This window comes from Erythrolamprus reginae, chromosome 11 (assembly GCF_031021105.1).
Source record: "Erythrolamprus reginae isolate rEryReg1 chromosome 11, rEryReg1.hap1, whole genome shotgun sequence".
Lineage (NCBI taxonomy): Eukaryota > Metazoa > Chordata > Lepidosauria > Squamata > Dipsadidae > Erythrolamprus > Erythrolamprus reginae.
The window spans coordinates 14772470-14791634 of NC_091960.1; the positions used below are offsets into that span (position 1 = coordinate 14772470).

The window sequence follows — 19165 nt, forward strand, 5'->3', positions numbered from 1 at the left end:
GTATTTTAGCTGAATTCACTGTCACATGACGAAAGTTTACAATAAATTTGCTTCTTTCCAGATTTAAACGAACTATCATATTCTATTAGACGTGTGAATAATGGTTTGCAAAGTTGTGATTTGTTTCCAAGCTAAGACAGGAAACTTTGCCTACCTGTTAAAATATATACACGCAGAAATGTTCCCTACCCAAGTAAGCAAGCCAAGAAACAAAATAATTGAATTTATGACTTTTAGCGCAGAAGAATTCGGGTATGTCCTGGGAATTAAAAATATAATCTAAGAAGGCAGCTGGCAATTACTAGTTACAATAAGAAGCCAAATCATATAAGAATCATGTTACAAGATGGCAACATTTTAACAGAATAACAAAGTTGGAAGGGACATTGGAGGTCTTCTAGACCAGTGTTTCCCAACCTTTTTTGACCCGCGGCACATTATTCACATTTTCAAAATCCTGGGGAACATTGAGTGGGGGGAAGGGGCTAAAAAAAAGTTTGGAGAAAAAAAATATCTCTCTTCTTCTCTTTCACTCTATTTCTCTGTCCCTCCCTCTTTCTCTCTCTTCCTTCCTTCCTCTCTTTTTTGCTCTTTCTCTCTCTCTCCCTCCTTCCCTCCCTCTATGTCTCTCTCCCTCCTTCCCCCTCTCTTGCTCTCTCTCTTGCTTTCTTTCTCTCTCTCTTGCTTTCTCTCTCTCTCTCTCTTTATCTCTCTCTTGCTATCTCTCTCTTTCTTTCTCTCTGTCTCTCTTGCTATCTCTCTCTTTCAAAGGAGATGTGTCGCTGCCCCCGCCATGGAAGCTCCAGCTGGGTGGGGCGCTGCCGGTGTCTCCGACCTTGAGCTCCTGCTCGCAGCAGCCACCCCGGCTACCGTCTGATGCCGCTGCTGCCGGCGCTCTCCTGCTGGGCCCCAAAGCTCATCTGCCGCAAAGAAGGAAGGCACGAAGAATGAAGCTCAGCTTCTGGTCTCGGAGGCTGAGCTTCGCGGCACACCTGACCATGTCTCGCGGCACACTAGTGTGCCACGGCACACTGGTTGAAAAACACTGTTCTAGACCAACCCTCTGTTCAAGCAGGAAGCTCAATATCATTTCAGACAAATGGTTGTCCAATTACTTCTTTCAAGCCTCTAGTGTTGGAGCACCCACAACATATGGAGGCAAAGAGGTTCCACTGATTAAAATAACTGTCAGGAAATTTCTCCTTAATTCTAGGTTGCTTCCCTCCTTGATTAGTTTCCATCCTTTGCTTCTTGCCCTGCCTTCAGGAGCTTTGGATAATAGCAGTAGCATTTAGACTTATATAACGCTTCCTAGTGTTTTTACAACACCCTTTAAGTGGTTTACAGAATCAGCCTATTGCTCCCAATAATCTGTGTCCTCACTTTTCCCACCTCAGAAGGATGGAAGGCTGAGTCAACCTTGAGCCAGTGGTGATATTTGAACTGCTGAACTACAGCTAGCAGTTAGATGAAGTAGCCTGCAGTGCTGCGCTCTAACCACTGTGCCACCCCGGCTCTTTGTAACAGCCCCATAGATATTGGAACACTACTATCATGTCCTCCTTTTTGTTAAACTAGACAAACTCAATTCAATATTTTAAATAATTATTCACAAACTTCCTGCTTCCAACTGCCATCTGCCCCTAATTGTGACTATATGGAGGTGTTCATAATCCTCTCTCTCCCTTTTTGAAAAATGTGAAGCCCTTCTTTGTGGCCTCCATACATTCCTCCAATTACTACTATAAAAAACTCAGGATATGAAGGTGGGAATATTTCTCACTGGAGAGTCCACCATTTGTAATGCAACTGATGTTGATTATATAGAATAATCTAATCATGTGACTTTGATGATCAAGGGTGGGATGCCTCAATGATGCCATCATATTCAATTCAATTCAATTTTCAATTTATTAGATTTGTATGCCACCCTTCTTTGAAGACTCGGGGCAACATACAAATATGAGAGGCTGATGTTCATATATTAGGAAACGGTACATGCTCAGATGGTTTGAAAAGAGGAAGTCTATATGGAATCCACAGATGAACACTACCCCTTACTTTCATCACTAAAATCATTATTCTTCTAATGTTATTTAGGTCTTGGAGATTAACTAGATCTAGTAATTGTCAGTAAAGTTCTTTACCATATGCATATTCTTCTCATAACTAAAAATCTTGGCTCAGCTGGATCAAAGAAGAATGATGCAATAAGCTGCCTTGATTGCTTCCATTTCACTCTTCTGCCAGAATTGATTTTAAGAAAAATATTCCCTCTATGTTTTGTTTGCCATGACAAGTCAGGATCCCTAGTTTATTTCTCAAAAAATACAAAATTGGAGAAAATTACCATCCTCAATTGGCTTTTGTAGCAGACGTTTTGATTCTTGAATCAGTATAAACTGAAGGAAATTCCACAGCTTGCTAAGATGTGAAAGTCCACAAGCATGACTTTGGACTATGGGAACAACTCGAAGCATCCATATTCATAGTAAGCTATAACTGTTGGATATTCTGACTTATTATGACATACCAAAAAAAAGGGTCTTCAATGTCATTTAAATGACTGAAGAGGTATCTTGCTCCATCTTATGCAAGAAATACAACCTTAAAAACAAAGCAATTGCACAGAATTTCTGTTTGAAACATCACACGTTTAAAAATGCCATCTAAAGGATCAATTCAGGTAAAAGCTCATAAATCTCTGCTCATTTCTGTTTTTGTTCAGCCCTGCAGATTTGTATTGTCTACTTTATTCCAAGGGCAACCTGCTCACTTTCCACCAATAGCAATGAAAAAAGGTAATAAAGCTATAAACTGAGCTTCTAATTTTATGTCTCTAGCTCCACATTTGGCTATTTTTATTAGGAACACAAAGTTCTGCCTAATCACGTTAAAAAAGAAAAAAGAAAAAGAGGAGAGAGTTTAATTATACAGTATATACCAATCTATTGCTTTCTTAGCTGAGCCTATATTTATGCACTTTTTAAAAAGCCCATCATATCAATGTGTCCTTCTAGATAAAGCAACAGAAATAAACTTGGGAAAACATGCAGATATTGCATATTGTGTTTGGTCTTAAATGTCCACAAAACTCCATCCGTTGGCATATTAACTCTACAGTTTAGACTGTACATTCATGGCCAAAGGTGAACTATTTTAAAAATTGCATAAGCAGATGCAAAAAAATGGTCAAAGTCTGCTAGTGATTAATATTAAGTAGAAAAACACATTGAGCTTCAATAGCATTTTCTCTAACCTCCATTATTAGATCAGCTTCAATAGCTACTGAAGTCATCATCTTGACTAAAACACAATAACTAGGATCTACATTGTCATAGTAAACCAACAACGTACAATTGGTTTAGCATGATATGAGTATCCAGCCACTGACAGAATAGTTTTCTATAAACAGAAGATATAAAACAATATCACTCAACATTAACTCAAAAGTGAGGAAATTGTGTCTCTCTCTAATCAACATTTCTCAGCCTTGTGCAGACATCAACTCTCTAATCAACATTTCTCAGCCTTGTGCAGACATTTCTCAGCCATGTGCAGACATCAACTCTCAGAATTCTGGCTGAGTGAAGAACTCTGGGAGTTGAAGTCTACAGAGCTAAACGTTGTTGAGGTTCAGAAACATTGTGGAACTCTCATTCCCATGATTCCTCGCTATTGGGCAATCTTGCTATGACTGTTGGGAGTTGTAGTTCAGTAAGATCCAGAAAGCCCCAATTCTTTACCTTGCAGCTTTACCCCCTAAGTCAACCAAATTGTTTTAGCACAATTTCCTGAAGTTATTGTGGGTGTTGTTAATTCTGAGATCTGATGAGATCTGAATGTCAGTATCCACGAGAGCAGGGCTGACAAACTCAATTACATTGAGGGTCGCATAAGAGTTGTATTTGACCTCAAGGGGCCAGGATGGGTGTGGCCAAGGTGGGTGTGGCCAGCTTGATGTCACTCGTGTGAGAGTCGCCTGTGGCGGCCTGAGCACTCTGCCGGAGAAAATGGACTCCCAACTGTTTTTGGCTGCTACATCCGCCTGCAACCCTCTGCCAGTGAAAACGGAACTCGGGAAAGCATTTTTGCTAGCAAAGGTACTGTGGGTCAACACTTCACTGTTTCCAGGGTGGCTACACAAGCCAGATCTAAGCACTCTGTGGGCCGAACCTGGCCCCTGGGCCTTGAGTTTGACACTCCTGAACTAGAGGTTCAACTAGTTGGGGTTCTGATAAGACCCATCAGACAGCGGAGAACATAAAGGAGAAAAATCACTTGCATTTGATCTAATCTTTGACAAGGACTAGAACTTCTCTTTTCCGAGAATCCCAGACCTCAAATCAATGTCTTCAATTTGAAAGATTTCAAATTTTAAAAATGCTTTATATCTTCCTCGCTTTCTGTCTGATCAGGAACCCAAAGTGAAGGTACGAGCAATTCTGATGGTTAATTGCTACCAATACATTATGGCAACATTATAGTTTGGGCTGGGGATGAAATACTACCAGCATCGAAGTGCACACGTACAATATTATACACATACAGCGATACCTCTACCTAACAATGCCTCTACTTAAGAACTTTTCTAGATAAGAACCGGGTGTTCAAGATTTTTTTGCCTCTTCTTAAGAACCATTTTCTACTTAAGAATCCGAGCCCGAAAAAATTTCCCAAGTTTCCTGCCATTCCCCCTTGGTTTCTCTCTCTGGCACAGTGTATGGGAGGCAGCCTCGCGCCAGGTGTATTTTGAGACGCGTGCTCCTCTTGCAGCCTCAGAGTCCCTCTTTTCTTTTTAAGCCTTAAAGTTTTGGATTTTTTTGATTCCCCTCACCTCACCTTCTTCCTTCTGCAGCAACTGTCCTCCTCCTCTTCCTCCTCCTCCTCCCACCCAAATTCCAAGCTTTTATTTCTTTCCTAATGGGTTTGCATGCATTGTTTGCTTTTACATTGATTCCTATGGGAAAAATTGCTTCTACTTACAAACTTTTCTATTTAAGAACCTGGTCATGGAACAAATTAAGTTCTTAAGTAGAGGTACCACTGTATAAGCAATAGACACATTTTCACATGATTGTACATACATTATTTTGGACATTCAGCCATTGGTGAGTTTATTTTTCTAGCATCAAACACTTATCCAGCCTACTGAGATGCTTGAGACAACTCAACCCAACACAAATCTTCGGGGGTGGGGGGTAAAATAATCCAGCTTCAATCAAGGTTTTTTTTAATTATTATTGTATGGATAAAATTTCAGAACATGAGAAACATGTCTACACTATCCAACTCTTTTGGAAATGTGAAGCTACTCACCTGATTTATGAGTTGATAGAGCCCAGGACCGTAAAAGTGATGAGAGAGAGAAAGGGGAAAGAGTAAAGAAACTTAATCGAACTGGAGCTATAAAATGACACCATGGTATTTCCGCCTAAGAGTTGTTTTCAGAATCAAACCTTCCCATCCCATCCCAACACTATGGAATATGAGAACAACACAAATACTCACCCTCCTTCAAAGATCTTGATCCTGGTTGGTTCTCCTCGCTTGGTTACAGGAATGTCATCTTCAGTTTTTCCTCTTTTATCCCTTTCTTTATTGGTTTGCATGGCATCTTTCTGGCCTTCATTGGGAAGGAGTGAGGGCAGACGGACCTATCTCCCACAAAAAAATCAAAGTAGTTTATTATTAATTTTAAACAAAGAAAAAAGAAAAAAGGAGAGGAGAAGACTTGGTTACTGATCACAAACACCTTGCTTCAAACTCTTCCTGGGAAGAGTTTGTATCTACGGTTGACCTATCCAGATTCCTAAGAGGTCAGTAAGGGGCGAGTACAAGTGCACTAGAGTGCCTTCCGTCCCCTGTCCTATTGTTCTCCTACCGTGTTTCCCCGAAAATAAGACAGCGTCTTATATTAATTTTTGCTCTCAAAGATGTGCTACATCTTATTTTCAGGGGATGTCTTATTTTTTTTCCAGTGAATTGTATCCTGTAGCAAAAAGTTGTATCCTGCAGCAAAAATGCATCCAAACACGCAGGCGCATGTTGGATGCGTGTTGGATGTGTTCTAAATCTGATTGATGCAGTGTTTAAGGATGCAATTTATGGACAGCAGTGTTATATATGTTCTGTTTGGGAATGCTGTGAAACGAAACGTCTCCTACGTCTTACTTTCGGGGGATGCCTTATATTAGGCAATTCTACGAAATCTCTCCTATGTCTTACTTTCGGGGGTGACTTATTTTTGGGGAAACAGGGTATATCTCCTATCCCTTTCTTCTATTCCTATATCTCTTCTTCTATTCTTTCATTGATATGTTCTATTCCTATACCTTCTTTTCTATTCTTTCTTAGATATATTTTACTATGAGTATCTCCTCTATAACCTTCATCATGTATTACTATGTGTATATATATATATATACCCACTAAAACCCTCATTGTGTATTGGACAAAATAAATAAATAAATAAATAAATAAGTAAAGAGTTGGCAGCTATTTCTGGCATGGGCTGCACTGAAATCAAATTTGGCACCCTCTTTTTTTTTAAGGTGACTTTAAGTGTCTTAGTGTCTTTCAGTGGAACTGAAGTGCAATGAGTAGAAAATAGGTTGTGCCACAACTTTTGAGCTGAATTCCCAGGGTTTCAACCATTGGTTACATTGTGGGCTGCTGTCGGTTGTGTTTCATCGATTTCTAAATCAGGGGTTGGGATCCTTTTATGACTTGTAGACTTCAATTCCCAGAACTCCTGAACTCAGGAATTCTGGGCTTAAAAATTCTGGGAGTTGAAGTCCACCAGTCATAAAAAGGTTCATGGTTTCCCAACCGTTCTAAAAAAGACACAAGATGTCCATCTCTGCCGAACATTTTGGATGATCCATCCTGGAGCATAGGAATACCAATCATAAAATAAAATAGATAACAAGAAGGAAACGTCTAGTATTACTAGATGAGACAGGACAATTATTTATGTTTTCCCAAGAAGCAATGGGTGCAAACTAATTAAGGAGAGAAGCAACCTGGGACTAAGGAGAAATTTCCTGACAGAACAAATAATCAGTGGAACAACTTGCCTCCAGAAATTGTGAATGCTCTGGAAGTTTTTAAGAGGAGATTGGATAACCATTTGTCTGAAGTGGTGTAGGCTTTCCTGCATAAGCAGAGAGTTGCACTAGATTTCCAACTCTCTATTTTATTCTATTCTATTCTGTTTTTTAATTTTTTAAAAATAATCTTTATTATGTTTCTACATATAAAAATAGAAAGAAAAGAAAAACAATTTAAACAAACAGAACACACAAAGGAAAGAAAGAAAGAAAGAAAGAAAGAAAGAAAGAAAGAAAGAAAGAAAGAAAAGAAAAGAAAAACATATACCGGTAAAACATATTCAGTTTCAGTGGTGTTCTATATATGCACATAGTTATTTGCTTATCATCAATTAATATTTTCTTTCACTACATACATATATTTGTTATGTAGAAGATATAATTTGTCAACCATATTGTTGACTAACACTATCAAGCGACCTAATATTGAGTATTTTTACCTAGTGTGTGTCTTATTCCTATTGCTCAACCACATATAAAAGTAATTTGAAATCTCATGAACAACATTCCTGGAATTAATTAGCCATCAATGGATTTGGGACTAAATCCTCAGCAGCAGCGTATTCCAGCTCTTAAGAATGGACAGAACCCAGTTATATGGGGTTTTTTTTTTAAAGGGTTAGGTTTCTCTATGGGAATAAAGGACCAGGCTTGTCTCTCTTTTTCAGAACTTTCTTCCACAGGCCCTTAAAATCCACTCCAGAGGATCCTTCAGTCGCCAGAATGGATTTTGGAGTTCTGCTAGGAATTAGAAGTGGTTTGGGCAAGGAAGGCTTGTGGGAGTGCCAGTGGAGTCCCATTTTGCTACCAAAAAGTCTGGTGTGATGCTCCATTCCATCCATTGTCATATAACCAGCCAAAGAGAAGGCCAAAAGAAAAAGAACTAACATGCAATCTATGCCAAGGAATCTCTCGGGTAATTGTTTTAACAGGATGGAGGAGGAAGGAGGTTACTTGGCTGGAACTACTTTCCAAAACATGAATCTGGTTTTCATCTATTTTTTTAAAAAAGTCTGCTTTCAAGTGAAGCAGTCTGACTTGAGAGTCACCCCAACATTATGCCAAGAGGCACCTTCAATGACCCTGCAGGTGTTTCTGAGTATGCAGCCTCCTTTTCATCTCAAGGCTCACTGCTTTGCGTTGTCTTCAGCCCAAAACACTAAAGCTTTTCTCCAGGGTAAATATGAGATGCTATGATTTTCATACAGCTCTGTGAGATGTTACATAGAAACATAGAAGATTGACGGCAGAAAAAGACCTCATGGTCCATCTATTCTGCCCTTATACTATTTCCTGTATTTTATCTTAGGATGGATATATGTTTATCCCAGGCATGTTTAAATTCAGTGACTGTGGATTTACCAACCACGTCTGCTGGAAGTTTGTTTCAAGCATCTAGTACTCTTTCAGTCAAATAATATTTTCTCACGTTGCTTCTGATCTTTCCCCCAACTAACCTCAGATTGTGCCCTTGTTCTTGTGTTCCCTTTCCTATTAAAAACACTTCTCTCCTGAACCTTATTTAACCCTTTAACATATTTAAATGTTTTGTTCATGTCCCCCCTTTCCCTTCTGTCCCCCAGACTATAGAGATTGAGTTCATTAAGCTTACTCTTATGTTACGCTTACTCTTCTGCTAAGCAACATGCAATCTTGGAGCCATTCTCCATCATCATCATTCCCCAAAGCATTTTTAAGACCATAAAAATCGCACCAATCTCCTGGGATGACATGGGCAATGATAACATTTAAATGATCTGCTCTTTCCTAAAGATGACTAAGAGTTGTATACATAAAATACTGTATTTTTCGGAGTATAAAACACACCTTTTCCCCTCCTAAAAGGGGCTGAAAATTTGGGTGCTTATTCGGAATGTAGTTTTTATGAAACTTTTTTTCCCAGCCCTAATGAGGTGCTAATGATCTCACCAGCTCTTCCCAGCTTGTAGGCTTGTTTTCATTGCTACTCCCTCTGAAAAAGGTTCTTTTCAGCCATAATGAGGTGCAAATAATCTTCCCAGCTTGCAGGCTTGTTTTCATTGTTACTCCCTCTGAAAAAGGTTTTTCCAGCCCTAACAAGGTACTAAGAATCTTACTGGCTTGCAGGATTTTTTCATTGCTACTCCAAAGAAGTTTTTTTTCTAGCCCTAAATCTTTACAGGCTTGTTTTCATTGCTACTCCCTCCAAAGATTTTTTTTCCAGCATAACCAGGGCATAAAATAATGTGCTGAAGTTGACCAGACTAAGGATGCTAGCCAGATGAATACCAGGTAGGTAGATTTTTTCTCCCTATTTCCCTCCCCTGAAACTAAGATGCATCTTATACTCTGAAAAATAGGGGAATGTAAAGCATCCTACTTTTTTACTTCTTTTGACAGAAACCACAACAACATTCAGTCATTTTAATTTAGCAGCCTTCCAAGACTCATCGCCAAAGATTGCCACATTCCAGACAAATGTAGTGAATCTTCCTGCCTGAAGAACAAAACTATAACAATTTCCAAGTTTGATCAGACATGACTAATTTCAGGGCCAAACTCCCCCTATAACCGTGGGGGGGGATTGTTGTTGTTCATTGTTTTTTGCATGATTTCACTTTTTAGTGGAGCCTTCAGCCACTTCAAGGTAGTTTCAATCAATGATCTGTCTGGTTTTGAATCGATTTAACTGCAAAAACATGTAATTGATTTTACATACTACACAAGAACGGTAAAGCTTTCTGAAAAGTGTCCATGCTCATTTTGTATAAGTTGCCATTTACTTTGAGCGCCAGTTTTAGGGAGTCTTACCACCTATTTGCAAGATCACTGTGTGATACCTTGCCTCCCAATAAAGGGAACACAACAACTCACTGAGGCCCACTCACCATCGCCAACTCACTGTGAAACAACTGAACAATTCAATGTAATTATTTAAAGGAAATAAAAATTATTTTAACTTGCATTTCATTTCGTCTCCCCTTTTGCACCCTTTAATGATTCCATTCCACCATTCTCTGATATTTGTGTGAGTCATGGTGGCACAGTGGTTAGAATGCAGTACTGCAGGTTACTTCTGCTGACTGCCTGTTGCCAGCATTTTGGCAGTTCCAATTTCACCGGCTCAAGGTTGACTCAGCCTTCCCTCCTTCCAAAATGAGGACCCAGATTGTTAGGTGCAATAGGCTGACCCTGTAAACTGCTTATAGAGGGCTGTAAAGCACTGTGAAGTGGTATATAATTCTAAGTGCTATCGCTTGTCCTGCAACGAGTTGCCCATGGTTAGTTGTCCTGCAGTGAGTTGGCCACACCAAGTTGGCTGTAGAGAGTTGGCCACGGTGAATTGTCATAAACCTCTCAATAAATGCATTAAAATGACTTCAGGAGCAGCTGCATACATTTTTTTCTCTGAACTGGGAGATACATTAACTTATATATTTCTATTAATTTTGTTGTGCGGAACAGTAAAACTCACTAGCTGAAATCTTGCAACTTACACAGAGGATGCTTCCACACTCTAGTCACGCACAGTATTGGGAATAGACAATGTACAAATATGTCAGCACTATGGTGCTCATTATGAAGGAAGGCATTTAATGCAATTTCCATCTCAAGGATCGAGACTACAATTTGATCTGTGCAGCAACACCAATGAGGAGATGCATCAGCGGCCCATCCCTTATATGATAAGGCTATAAAATTCCTCAAAGCAGAAACTACTGTGTTTCCCCGAAAATAAGACACTGTCTTATATTAAGTTTTGCTCCAAAAGTTGTGCTACGTCTTATTTTTTGGGGGGTGCCTTATATTTCTCAAATAAGACAAATTCACAGGCAAAAAAGCTGACACCCCCAAAGAAAGTGTACCCCACAGTACACTGATTATGGTACGGTACCTGTCAGTATGGCACCCACACACACAAACGACAGTACTTATATGGTACAACAGTATACTCCCGCTATTGCAGCTTCTGGCCACCAGAGGAACTACAGTCTACGCACTGTAGTGGAGACTGTAATGGCGGTGAGACAGCAGCAGACTGTGTCTGCTGTACTGGACGGTACAAAGCGATGGAAGGGGCCAGCAGGGGATGCCACATTATTACGGTACCGCTATGAACAGCTTTGAATGGTACCATATGTTTTTCCACCGTACCGTATGTAAATTTGACTACGCCTTATTTTCGGGGGGTGCCTTATATTAGCAAATTCTGCAAAACCTCTGACATGCCTTACTTTCGAGGTACGTCTTATTTTCGGGTAAACAGGGTATTGACTTTACTCCAGTGATGTTTCCTAATTATTGATAAGTCTGAAAGTTGCAACTCCAACCTATTGGAGGCACAATCTGAGGTTAGTTGGGGGAAAGATCAGAAGCAACGTGAGAAAATATTATTTTACTGAAAGAGTAGTAGATGCTTGGAACAAATTTCTAGCAGGCATGGTTGGTAAATCCACAGGAACTGAATTGAAACATGCCTGGGATGAACATAGATCCATTGTAAGATAAAATACAGGAAATAGTATAAGGGCAGACTAGATGGGCCATGAGGTCTTTTTCTGCCATCAATCTTCTATGTTTCTATGTTTCTATTCAAAGGCACCAGACTGGGGAATGACAGAAGAAAGAGACTCTGTTGGAGAAACCAATGCATACAAGTGTGTTGCCTGCAACTAGTTTGACACCCAGTTTCTTTTAAGCAACAGAGTTGGGATTCAAGAGCAACTTTCTCCAACCTGGCGCCTTCCAAATAAATTGGGCTGAGAGCTTCCAAAACCTCTAGCCAGCATTGCTTTTGGGCACCAGTTCTAGGAGCCATGACTCAACTCAGCTGGATAACATGCTGAGCCAGGTCTTTGAAGCCTGGAAGCAAATGCTGTCCGATCCTTAAACAAACAGATGAGGGCCAAAGTTTTTTCTTTTTTAAAAAAAGTGATTTTCCTTACCTCTGACATTTTGGGATTCCTGGAACTTGAGGGCACAAGCCTCCCTGTCTCTGGATGTGGAGCAGTAGCCATGGTGTAGGTTTCTTTGCTCACCTTTTGCTTGGAGCACAGGAGTGACAGGGCGGCTTTGGTAGATACACCAGGGAGGTTGGGATTATACAGACTAATGCACCAGCTGGCATACACGGAGTTGCTGTGGTCAACTTGCTGGCTGTGATTTGGTTTTGTGTAATTTAAATAGCACCAACTGACATTGGTAGTTGTGTGGAGGCTGGGGAACAGAAGTACCTTCTTAACGTCTGGACTGTCCTGGGACTTCGTGGAGCTTGGAGCAACCTCTGAGGAACATGCAGAGCTCGGAGGACTTGCCACCAAAGCTTCTGCTGGTTCTTTCAAATCCTCCTCCTTCACTTTCTCAGGAACGTGCTTGATCTCTGGCTTCTTTCCCATGGAATGTTGCTTGTATTCCTTTCGAAGTTCAAAGCTGGGGGGCTCCGGCTGTGGCAAGACCAGGTTTAAGGCAGCCTGGCCTTTTGGGGATTCTAAGTGTTCGGACAATATATCAGGGGGTGTTTCTGCCTTGGCTGCTGTGGGGTCAGGTTTTTTCCCTTCCTCTATTGTATTGGATGTCATCACTATTTCCAGCTTCTCTTCCGTCTCGGGGAACTCGTCTTCTTCCTTCACCCGTTTCTGCTGCTGTGTTTCCATGGCGAGCTCCAAACTCCCAGCTGGAGAAAGCATCCTCTTGCTTCCTCCGGCATTGGATGGGCTCCCTTCGAGGTCCAAGACGCTTTCGGACATGGGGCCCAGGGGGAAGTAGCCTTTCCTTTCCGATAGAGAAAATGGCAGCCGCAGGTACGGACTGTGGATCAAGGCCTTCTGCTCCTCTGTGATCATCTGAGCCAAATCGAGGCCAACACTGTGGACGTTAGCAGTGCAGACCAGAGTCCCCTTGGTCTGATAGTCCACAAATTTGGGCAGCAGGATTGAAGAGGCGTTACAGTGGGACTGAGTGACCAAGATTTGGGAAAGAGTGGTATACATTGCGCTTCCGTAGGATGGCATGTTCGCCTGAATGCGAACCGGGACAACCAGAGATACCACGGGCTCCGAACAGGCGGGTACCACCAACTGAGAAATGGAGATGGAGGGGCTACTTGGCCGAGTTAAGATGTGCAATCGGCTCTCCGTGCCGTAATCTATCGACGGGGAGAAGGTACGGCTTCCGATTTCAGGAGAGAGGCTGGATTTGAGATGGGGCAGGTGGGCACCAATGTCACTTGGCAGCTGGAGAGCGAGCTGCGACTGAAGAGGCAGGAACAAGGCAGAAGGGAGCGGCGAGCATCCTGGGTAATGCAAGGGCAGGATGGATGGGCTCTGCCGGATGATGATATCGGCTGGGTGCGACAGCAGCGGTGGGGCAATGTGCAACTGGCCAGGATGCAGCAAAGCTTCTTGGAGAGGAAGGGCCGCACTCTGAAACAAGGAATGAGGGACGTGAGGGATGGAATATGGAGTGGAGAAGATGTCTTCCATGGTCTGAGTGGAGAAAAGCTCAACCGAATGCTCCAGAGGTGGCAACAGGTGCTGGAATGGTAAGAGAGAGATTTGTGGGCCCATGTACTGCTTTTCATGGAGGGTTAAATGGGGGACAGGCGGATGGACCACTTGCAGAGCTTCGGTGTAGGGATAGGTACATGAGGACTCGGGACAGTCTTTTGGCTGGTCCTTGTCAGCCGGGTGCCCCCTGTGAGAAGAGAAGGAAGAGGAGGAAGAGGAGGAAGGCAGCTGTTGAGGTGGCAAGCTTGTGGCAGGAGACTGAGTTGAAGTTTGCACGGATTCCTCTGCCTCAGTTGCTCCTTTGGAGGCAGAGTCCGGCTCATGTTCTGGATGCCTGGTGAGAGATGCCTGCCGGACCAAAAAGCACTTTCTCCTCTCCGGTGGAGCTGCTGTCGTGGTTGGAGTTTGGGATGTAGCAGGAGATGTCGACAAGCTCCCATAGTCAAATGATTTGCTGCGGATCTCCGACATTGGAGAGGAATGTGAGACATTGGGCGTCTGTTCGGAAGCAGACCTCCTCATTTCTCGGGAATGATGGTGATGGTGGTGGAGGTGGGAACTTGGTACTGTTAGCATGTGGGGTCCAAGGCCAAGGCTAAGGCCAAGGGGTTTACCATGGAATTCAGAGGACTGAGAAATACTTTCCTCTCGCTCAAGAGAAGCCGAGTGACTAGAAGCGTGGGAGATGCTGCTTTCCTGACTTGGGCTTCTGATGGACTCAAAACTGGATTCTCCAGAAGACTGGGCCATTTCTGCTAGCCGCAGCCTCTTCTTTTTGGGTGGCAGTTTCTCTGCAGGAAGCTGGGAGAGAGACTGGCTCCTCTGCGGCCACTGAAATGTCTCCATCTTTTCTGGCTCTTTTGGTGGAGGTTCTGGTTCCATTTCTGGCCGATCAGGTTCTTCAGTGACCAGAATCTCAGGGACTTGAATATTAGGTTGACGTACAAGCTTTGGCTGAAGGGAGTGAGTTGGTCGGCAAAGTTGGACCTCTGGTTGGGAGGCATAAGGCAAGGGTAGCTTTTCTTCTCCTTCTAAGCTACTCTGCTGCTCTATGGAATCGGACTTCTCGAAGGAGCTCGTATGTTGGATGACAGAAATCTCCTTTGAGGTTGTTCTCCTCTCTTTGCCTTCTGAAGTAAATGGAGGATTTGCAGTCCTAGGATGAAAACTTGTACTAACATTGGAAAGAGGCACAGGTTGAGTGGGATCCACTGCTGGCTTCATGGACTTGGAAGTGAGATTCAAGGCCACATCACTGGATTTCAACCCAATGAATTGAGTGGCTGGTCCACTTCTAGAAAAGGATGGTTCAGTCAACTCAAAAGCCGGTGGATCTTCATCATCACCAAGGCTCTTTTCTTTCCTCCTCTTCCTCAGCGGAGTCAGTTCTAAACTAGTTCCCAGCTTGTAATGCATCACTTGTGGCCCTGGGTCTGATTCCATCAACCCTTTCTCCATTTCAGACAAAGTATATGAACTGGAAGAATGAGGTTTGGAGATCTGAAGTTCTGAACAATAGTACTTCTTGTGGACTTCATAGTTGTCTTTTTTCTTGTACCGAGCCCCACAGATGTTGCACTCATACATAAATCCTTTTGTTTTGATGCCCTTCCTTGACTTTTTGGTCAACTCACTCTCCTTGGTCTCTTGTTCTTCTAGAGGTCTGGAAAAGCTTTCTTTGCCTGCTATGCCAACCTCTTCCGAGCTGTACTCCATTCCCAATGGTAACTCAATAGCTGGCTGCCGTTTGAGCATCCGGGGGTGGGAAGACATCTGACTGCGGCTTAAGACCTCCGATTCAGCGATGTGATCATCGAAAGAATAGCTACCTCTAAAGGAGTGAGGGGAACTTATAGTGCATACAGCTGAAGGCATAGAGTGGCTTCTTAGAAGAGGCACTGTCTCCGTGGCACTGTGGGATTGTTGGAACGACAACAAGGATGGGTCAGGCTTCATTTTTTCAACATGGGATGTCAATGACTTGGATGGATCTGGTTGGCTACTGGAACCAGGTTTAATATCCAGCTGGAACGATTCTCTGTACGAGCCGGGCTTTGGCGATTCGATACTGCTCCGTCTAGACAAAGAACTCCTTCTCGGCTTAACGCTATCAATTTCACTCGTATCCACAACCGCCTCGTTGATAGTGATCAGCTTGGTGATATGCTCAATAACCTGTGTCCGAGGCACAGACAAGGGAACAGTACTCAATTTTTCTTCAGATGACACTGGGGGGAATTCCTGGGTAGTGGTTGCAGCCAACATAGCCGTCCGCTGGCCTATCCTCCCACATTTGCCAAAAATGATTTCTGCGTATGATTTTGCATTCGTATTTGGCGGGCTGATTTGCTGCTCTGCGCTCTCTGACCTTGAGAAGTAGCCTGATTCGGTGCTTCCTTTACTGCCAGGACTGAGGAAAGCCTGTTCCTCGATGACTTTCTTCCTCTCGCTTAGACGCAGGGCGAGCTTTTGTTTGATAGTGTGCGTTTCCTCCGATTTGTGACTTTGGGCAAGGTCCGGTGATGGCTCTATGAAAGCGCTGCTATCGTCGAGGGATTGAGACATGCTGGAATGGGGGAAAGAGGAGCTTTCTTGGCTGGAGCCTTGACTCCCTGCCCTGAACAACATGGTTTGCTTTCTCCTGGTTGACAGTTCCAACAAATGGCCCGGGGTCCCTCTGGTCTCTTCTTCAGAATCTGTGCTTTCTCCTTCCGTGGGCTCCTCAAATTCCTCCCCACCCATCTTCTCCGCCTCCAAACTGGAAGGGTACAATTCTGTAGCAGCCCCTGAAGATAACCCGGCTTTGATGCGGTGGGCGTGAGATTTCCGGTGCTTGTACAGGTTGCTTTTGGTTTTGAAGGAAAAGCCACAGGGAACACATGGATAGGGTCTCTCGCCCGTATGGGACCGGATGTGTTTCTGGAGGACGCTTGGTTTGGCACAAGGCCGGCTACAGTACTGGCAAATGTATTTGCCCGGCTTCTGCGGCTTCTTTTCTTTCTTGTGTCCTTCTTCAGATGGTTTCAAAGAAACCTGCAAGCTACGAGGGATGTAGACCTTTTGAACGGGAGGCTTGTCTTCTCCGGTAGAAACCGAAGAGCAGGATGGTAAGATCTGACCATGACTGGAAGGGACCATCGAAGAAGGAAATGAGCCAGAGGGAACGGATCTCACTGGGTCAACAAGCTGCCAAGTGGAGCCTTCGAGGATGTGCTCTTGCTTTCGGGGAGTCCTGTAGGCGGGTGACAACGAGTGCTGTTGAAGTTGGGCCAGGTGGGATGAATGCTCGAAAGAGGAATGCTTGGGTTGAGCTTGTCCCGCCTTCTCCTGAGTCTCCTCCCTTGGAAAACGTTGCTGTGGTGCAACATCACGGAGCGGGGAACCCGGCAGCAGAGCAGAGCTGCTTGGATAGGGAGTCATGGAGGAGATGCTGCTTTGGAAAGCTTCTCCTTTCACGAGCCTCTTCCTTGGAGCCTCCTCCCCCTTTTTTGTGCTCCTCTTGCCTTGTTCAGGATCCATGGCCCTTGAAAAGGGGGGGGGAGAGAGCAGGGGGAGCGGGCAGGTTGGAAATGCTATTTCAGGGAATTGTCACCAGGCTTCATTTACAGCGAAGGGAGGTCTTCTCCCCTGTAGCTTTCCTGCTTGGCTTGCATCGGAGATGAAAGCAAGAGCTGCCCAAGGTGGCCGCTGCGGATTCAAGATTTCAAAGTGTCCCGAGTTGCTATTTGATTTAGAGGAAGAGGGGGGCAAATCCTGAAGTAATAAGGGGGAAAGGGGTGGGGTAGGGGGGATGTGGGTCAACAGAGTCCACACCGGTAAAGCATGACAAACTACTTCAAAGCAGGAAAACTGTCCAACAGTTGCAGTCCAAATATTTTCCTTGCAAATTGTGCTGAAGCTTTAAACCGGGCCATTGCAAGCGCCGTTTGACCGTGGCGAGTCTTCAAAGGCGAGAAGCGGCCCAGGAAGTGCCTCCTGTTCTTTGCTCAGGCCAACCTTTGCAAACGTGAGGCTCCTGTGTTCATCTTGCAACCATCCCTCTTCGGTGTCTTTCCTTGGCTTGAGGAAGGAGGGGAAAACAAACTGACAGACAGCAGGCAATCCTCTCTTTTGTCTTCCCGCTTCTTCAATGTTCAGGGGGCTTGGAAGATGTTACCACTCAACTTCCTGAAACAACAAAGAGAGGGACACATTCAGTGACCATCATTCCTGGTTCTCCTATTTTAGCTGTCAAAAAGATTATAAGAATATAATATAATAAGAATATAAGGAAAATTAAGAATACAAGGAAATGAGAAGGAAAATATTACATAAGTGGTATCACACACCCGTTCAACTTGCATATTTCCAGCAGAATGTTAAAAATACTTGTTGGCATGGGTGTCAGGATAAAGGAGTTATCTTTGCACATGCTTTGGGAATGCCCGGTAGTGCAGAACTTTTGACAAAAAGTGCAAGAGGATATCAATAGGATGTTAAATATACGATGGATATTGACAAAGGAAATGGCATATTAGTTAAAAGCAATGCGATGGGAGAATTTAGAGAAATAAAACAAGCAGCAATAGAAAGCGCTCAGGCAGTAATAGTCTTGGATTGGATGGATGCGACAAAATGGACAATGCAAAATTGGTACCTGCACATGATGGATCATATTCAATTTGAGATTATGGACAAAAGGATGAATTTGGTTAATGAAACTGATTTGCAACAACTGATGGGACAATGGGACAAGGTAAGACAATATATGGTCAGTAGAATCTGAGACCAAGCTACAAGGAATAATTTGGAATCACTTTATAATATGTAAATGGATATATTGCTCTTGAGTTAAAATGGTATATATAAGAAACACCCACAATTTGGTGGTGGGGTGTGAATGTTTGTCTGGTGGTTGTTCTGGTCCGGCTAAAGCTTTTCAGAGCCGCAGCAAGGCACCTCCATATTGAATTATAGCAGAATTGAAAACTCCACCCTTCTTCTCCGCTGACACCCAGACATGATGAATTAATTACTTAATTAATTAACTCGTTCCTCTCCTTAATATTTCTTCCCTGACACTTGTTCTCTTCACCTTTGTAATCGTCTGAAATGAGGATTTAACCATCAATTATCTGCCTCTCCTTCACTGGAGTCTGAACTCATAGAAACATGCTGTGATTGGTCTCCCCCTTCTTCTTCTGCCTGTAAATCAGGACCTGCCACTAATTCATAAACATTATCTAAATCAGAATCTGCAAAATCCCCAAACTGAACAGGAGTACGAACCCCAGCAACCGATTAGGTCCCACAGTGTTGCCCTTCTCCAGGTCCCGTTGTCTAAGCAATGTCGTCTGGCGGGTCCCAGGGGAACAGCTTTCTCTGTGGTGGCCCCGACTCTCTGGAACCAGCTCCCCCCGGAGATTAGAACTGCCCCCACCCTCCTTGCCTTCCGTAAACTCCTTAAAACTCACCTCTGCTGTCAGGCATGTGGGAATTGAGGCATTCCCCCCCTCCCCCGGGCCTATACAATTTATGTGTGGTATGTCTGTGTGTATGTCTGGTTTAATAATGGTTTTTTAAATGTTT

At 43.3% G+C, this 19165-nt stretch overlaps 1 protein-coding gene across 1 annotated transcript in view; it reads right to left on the reverse strand.

The window, feature by feature from the left end:
* The window catches only part of HIVEP3 (HIVEP zinc finger 3), a 286250-nt gene that overhangs the window by 45889 nt on the left and 221196 nt on the right, over positions 1 to 19165 (reverse strand). Inside the window, exons 4-5 of the mRNA XM_070764121.1 lie at positions 12038 to 17764; positions 5512 to 5657 (exon numbers count right to left, since the gene is read on the reverse strand). Coding sequence (XP_070620222.1) covers positions 5512 to 5657; positions 12038 to 17116 — 5225 coding nt within the window. The 5' untranslated portion in view covers positions 17117 to 17764. The remainder of the gene's footprint in view (positions 1 to 5511; positions 5658 to 12037; positions 17765 to 19165) is intronic.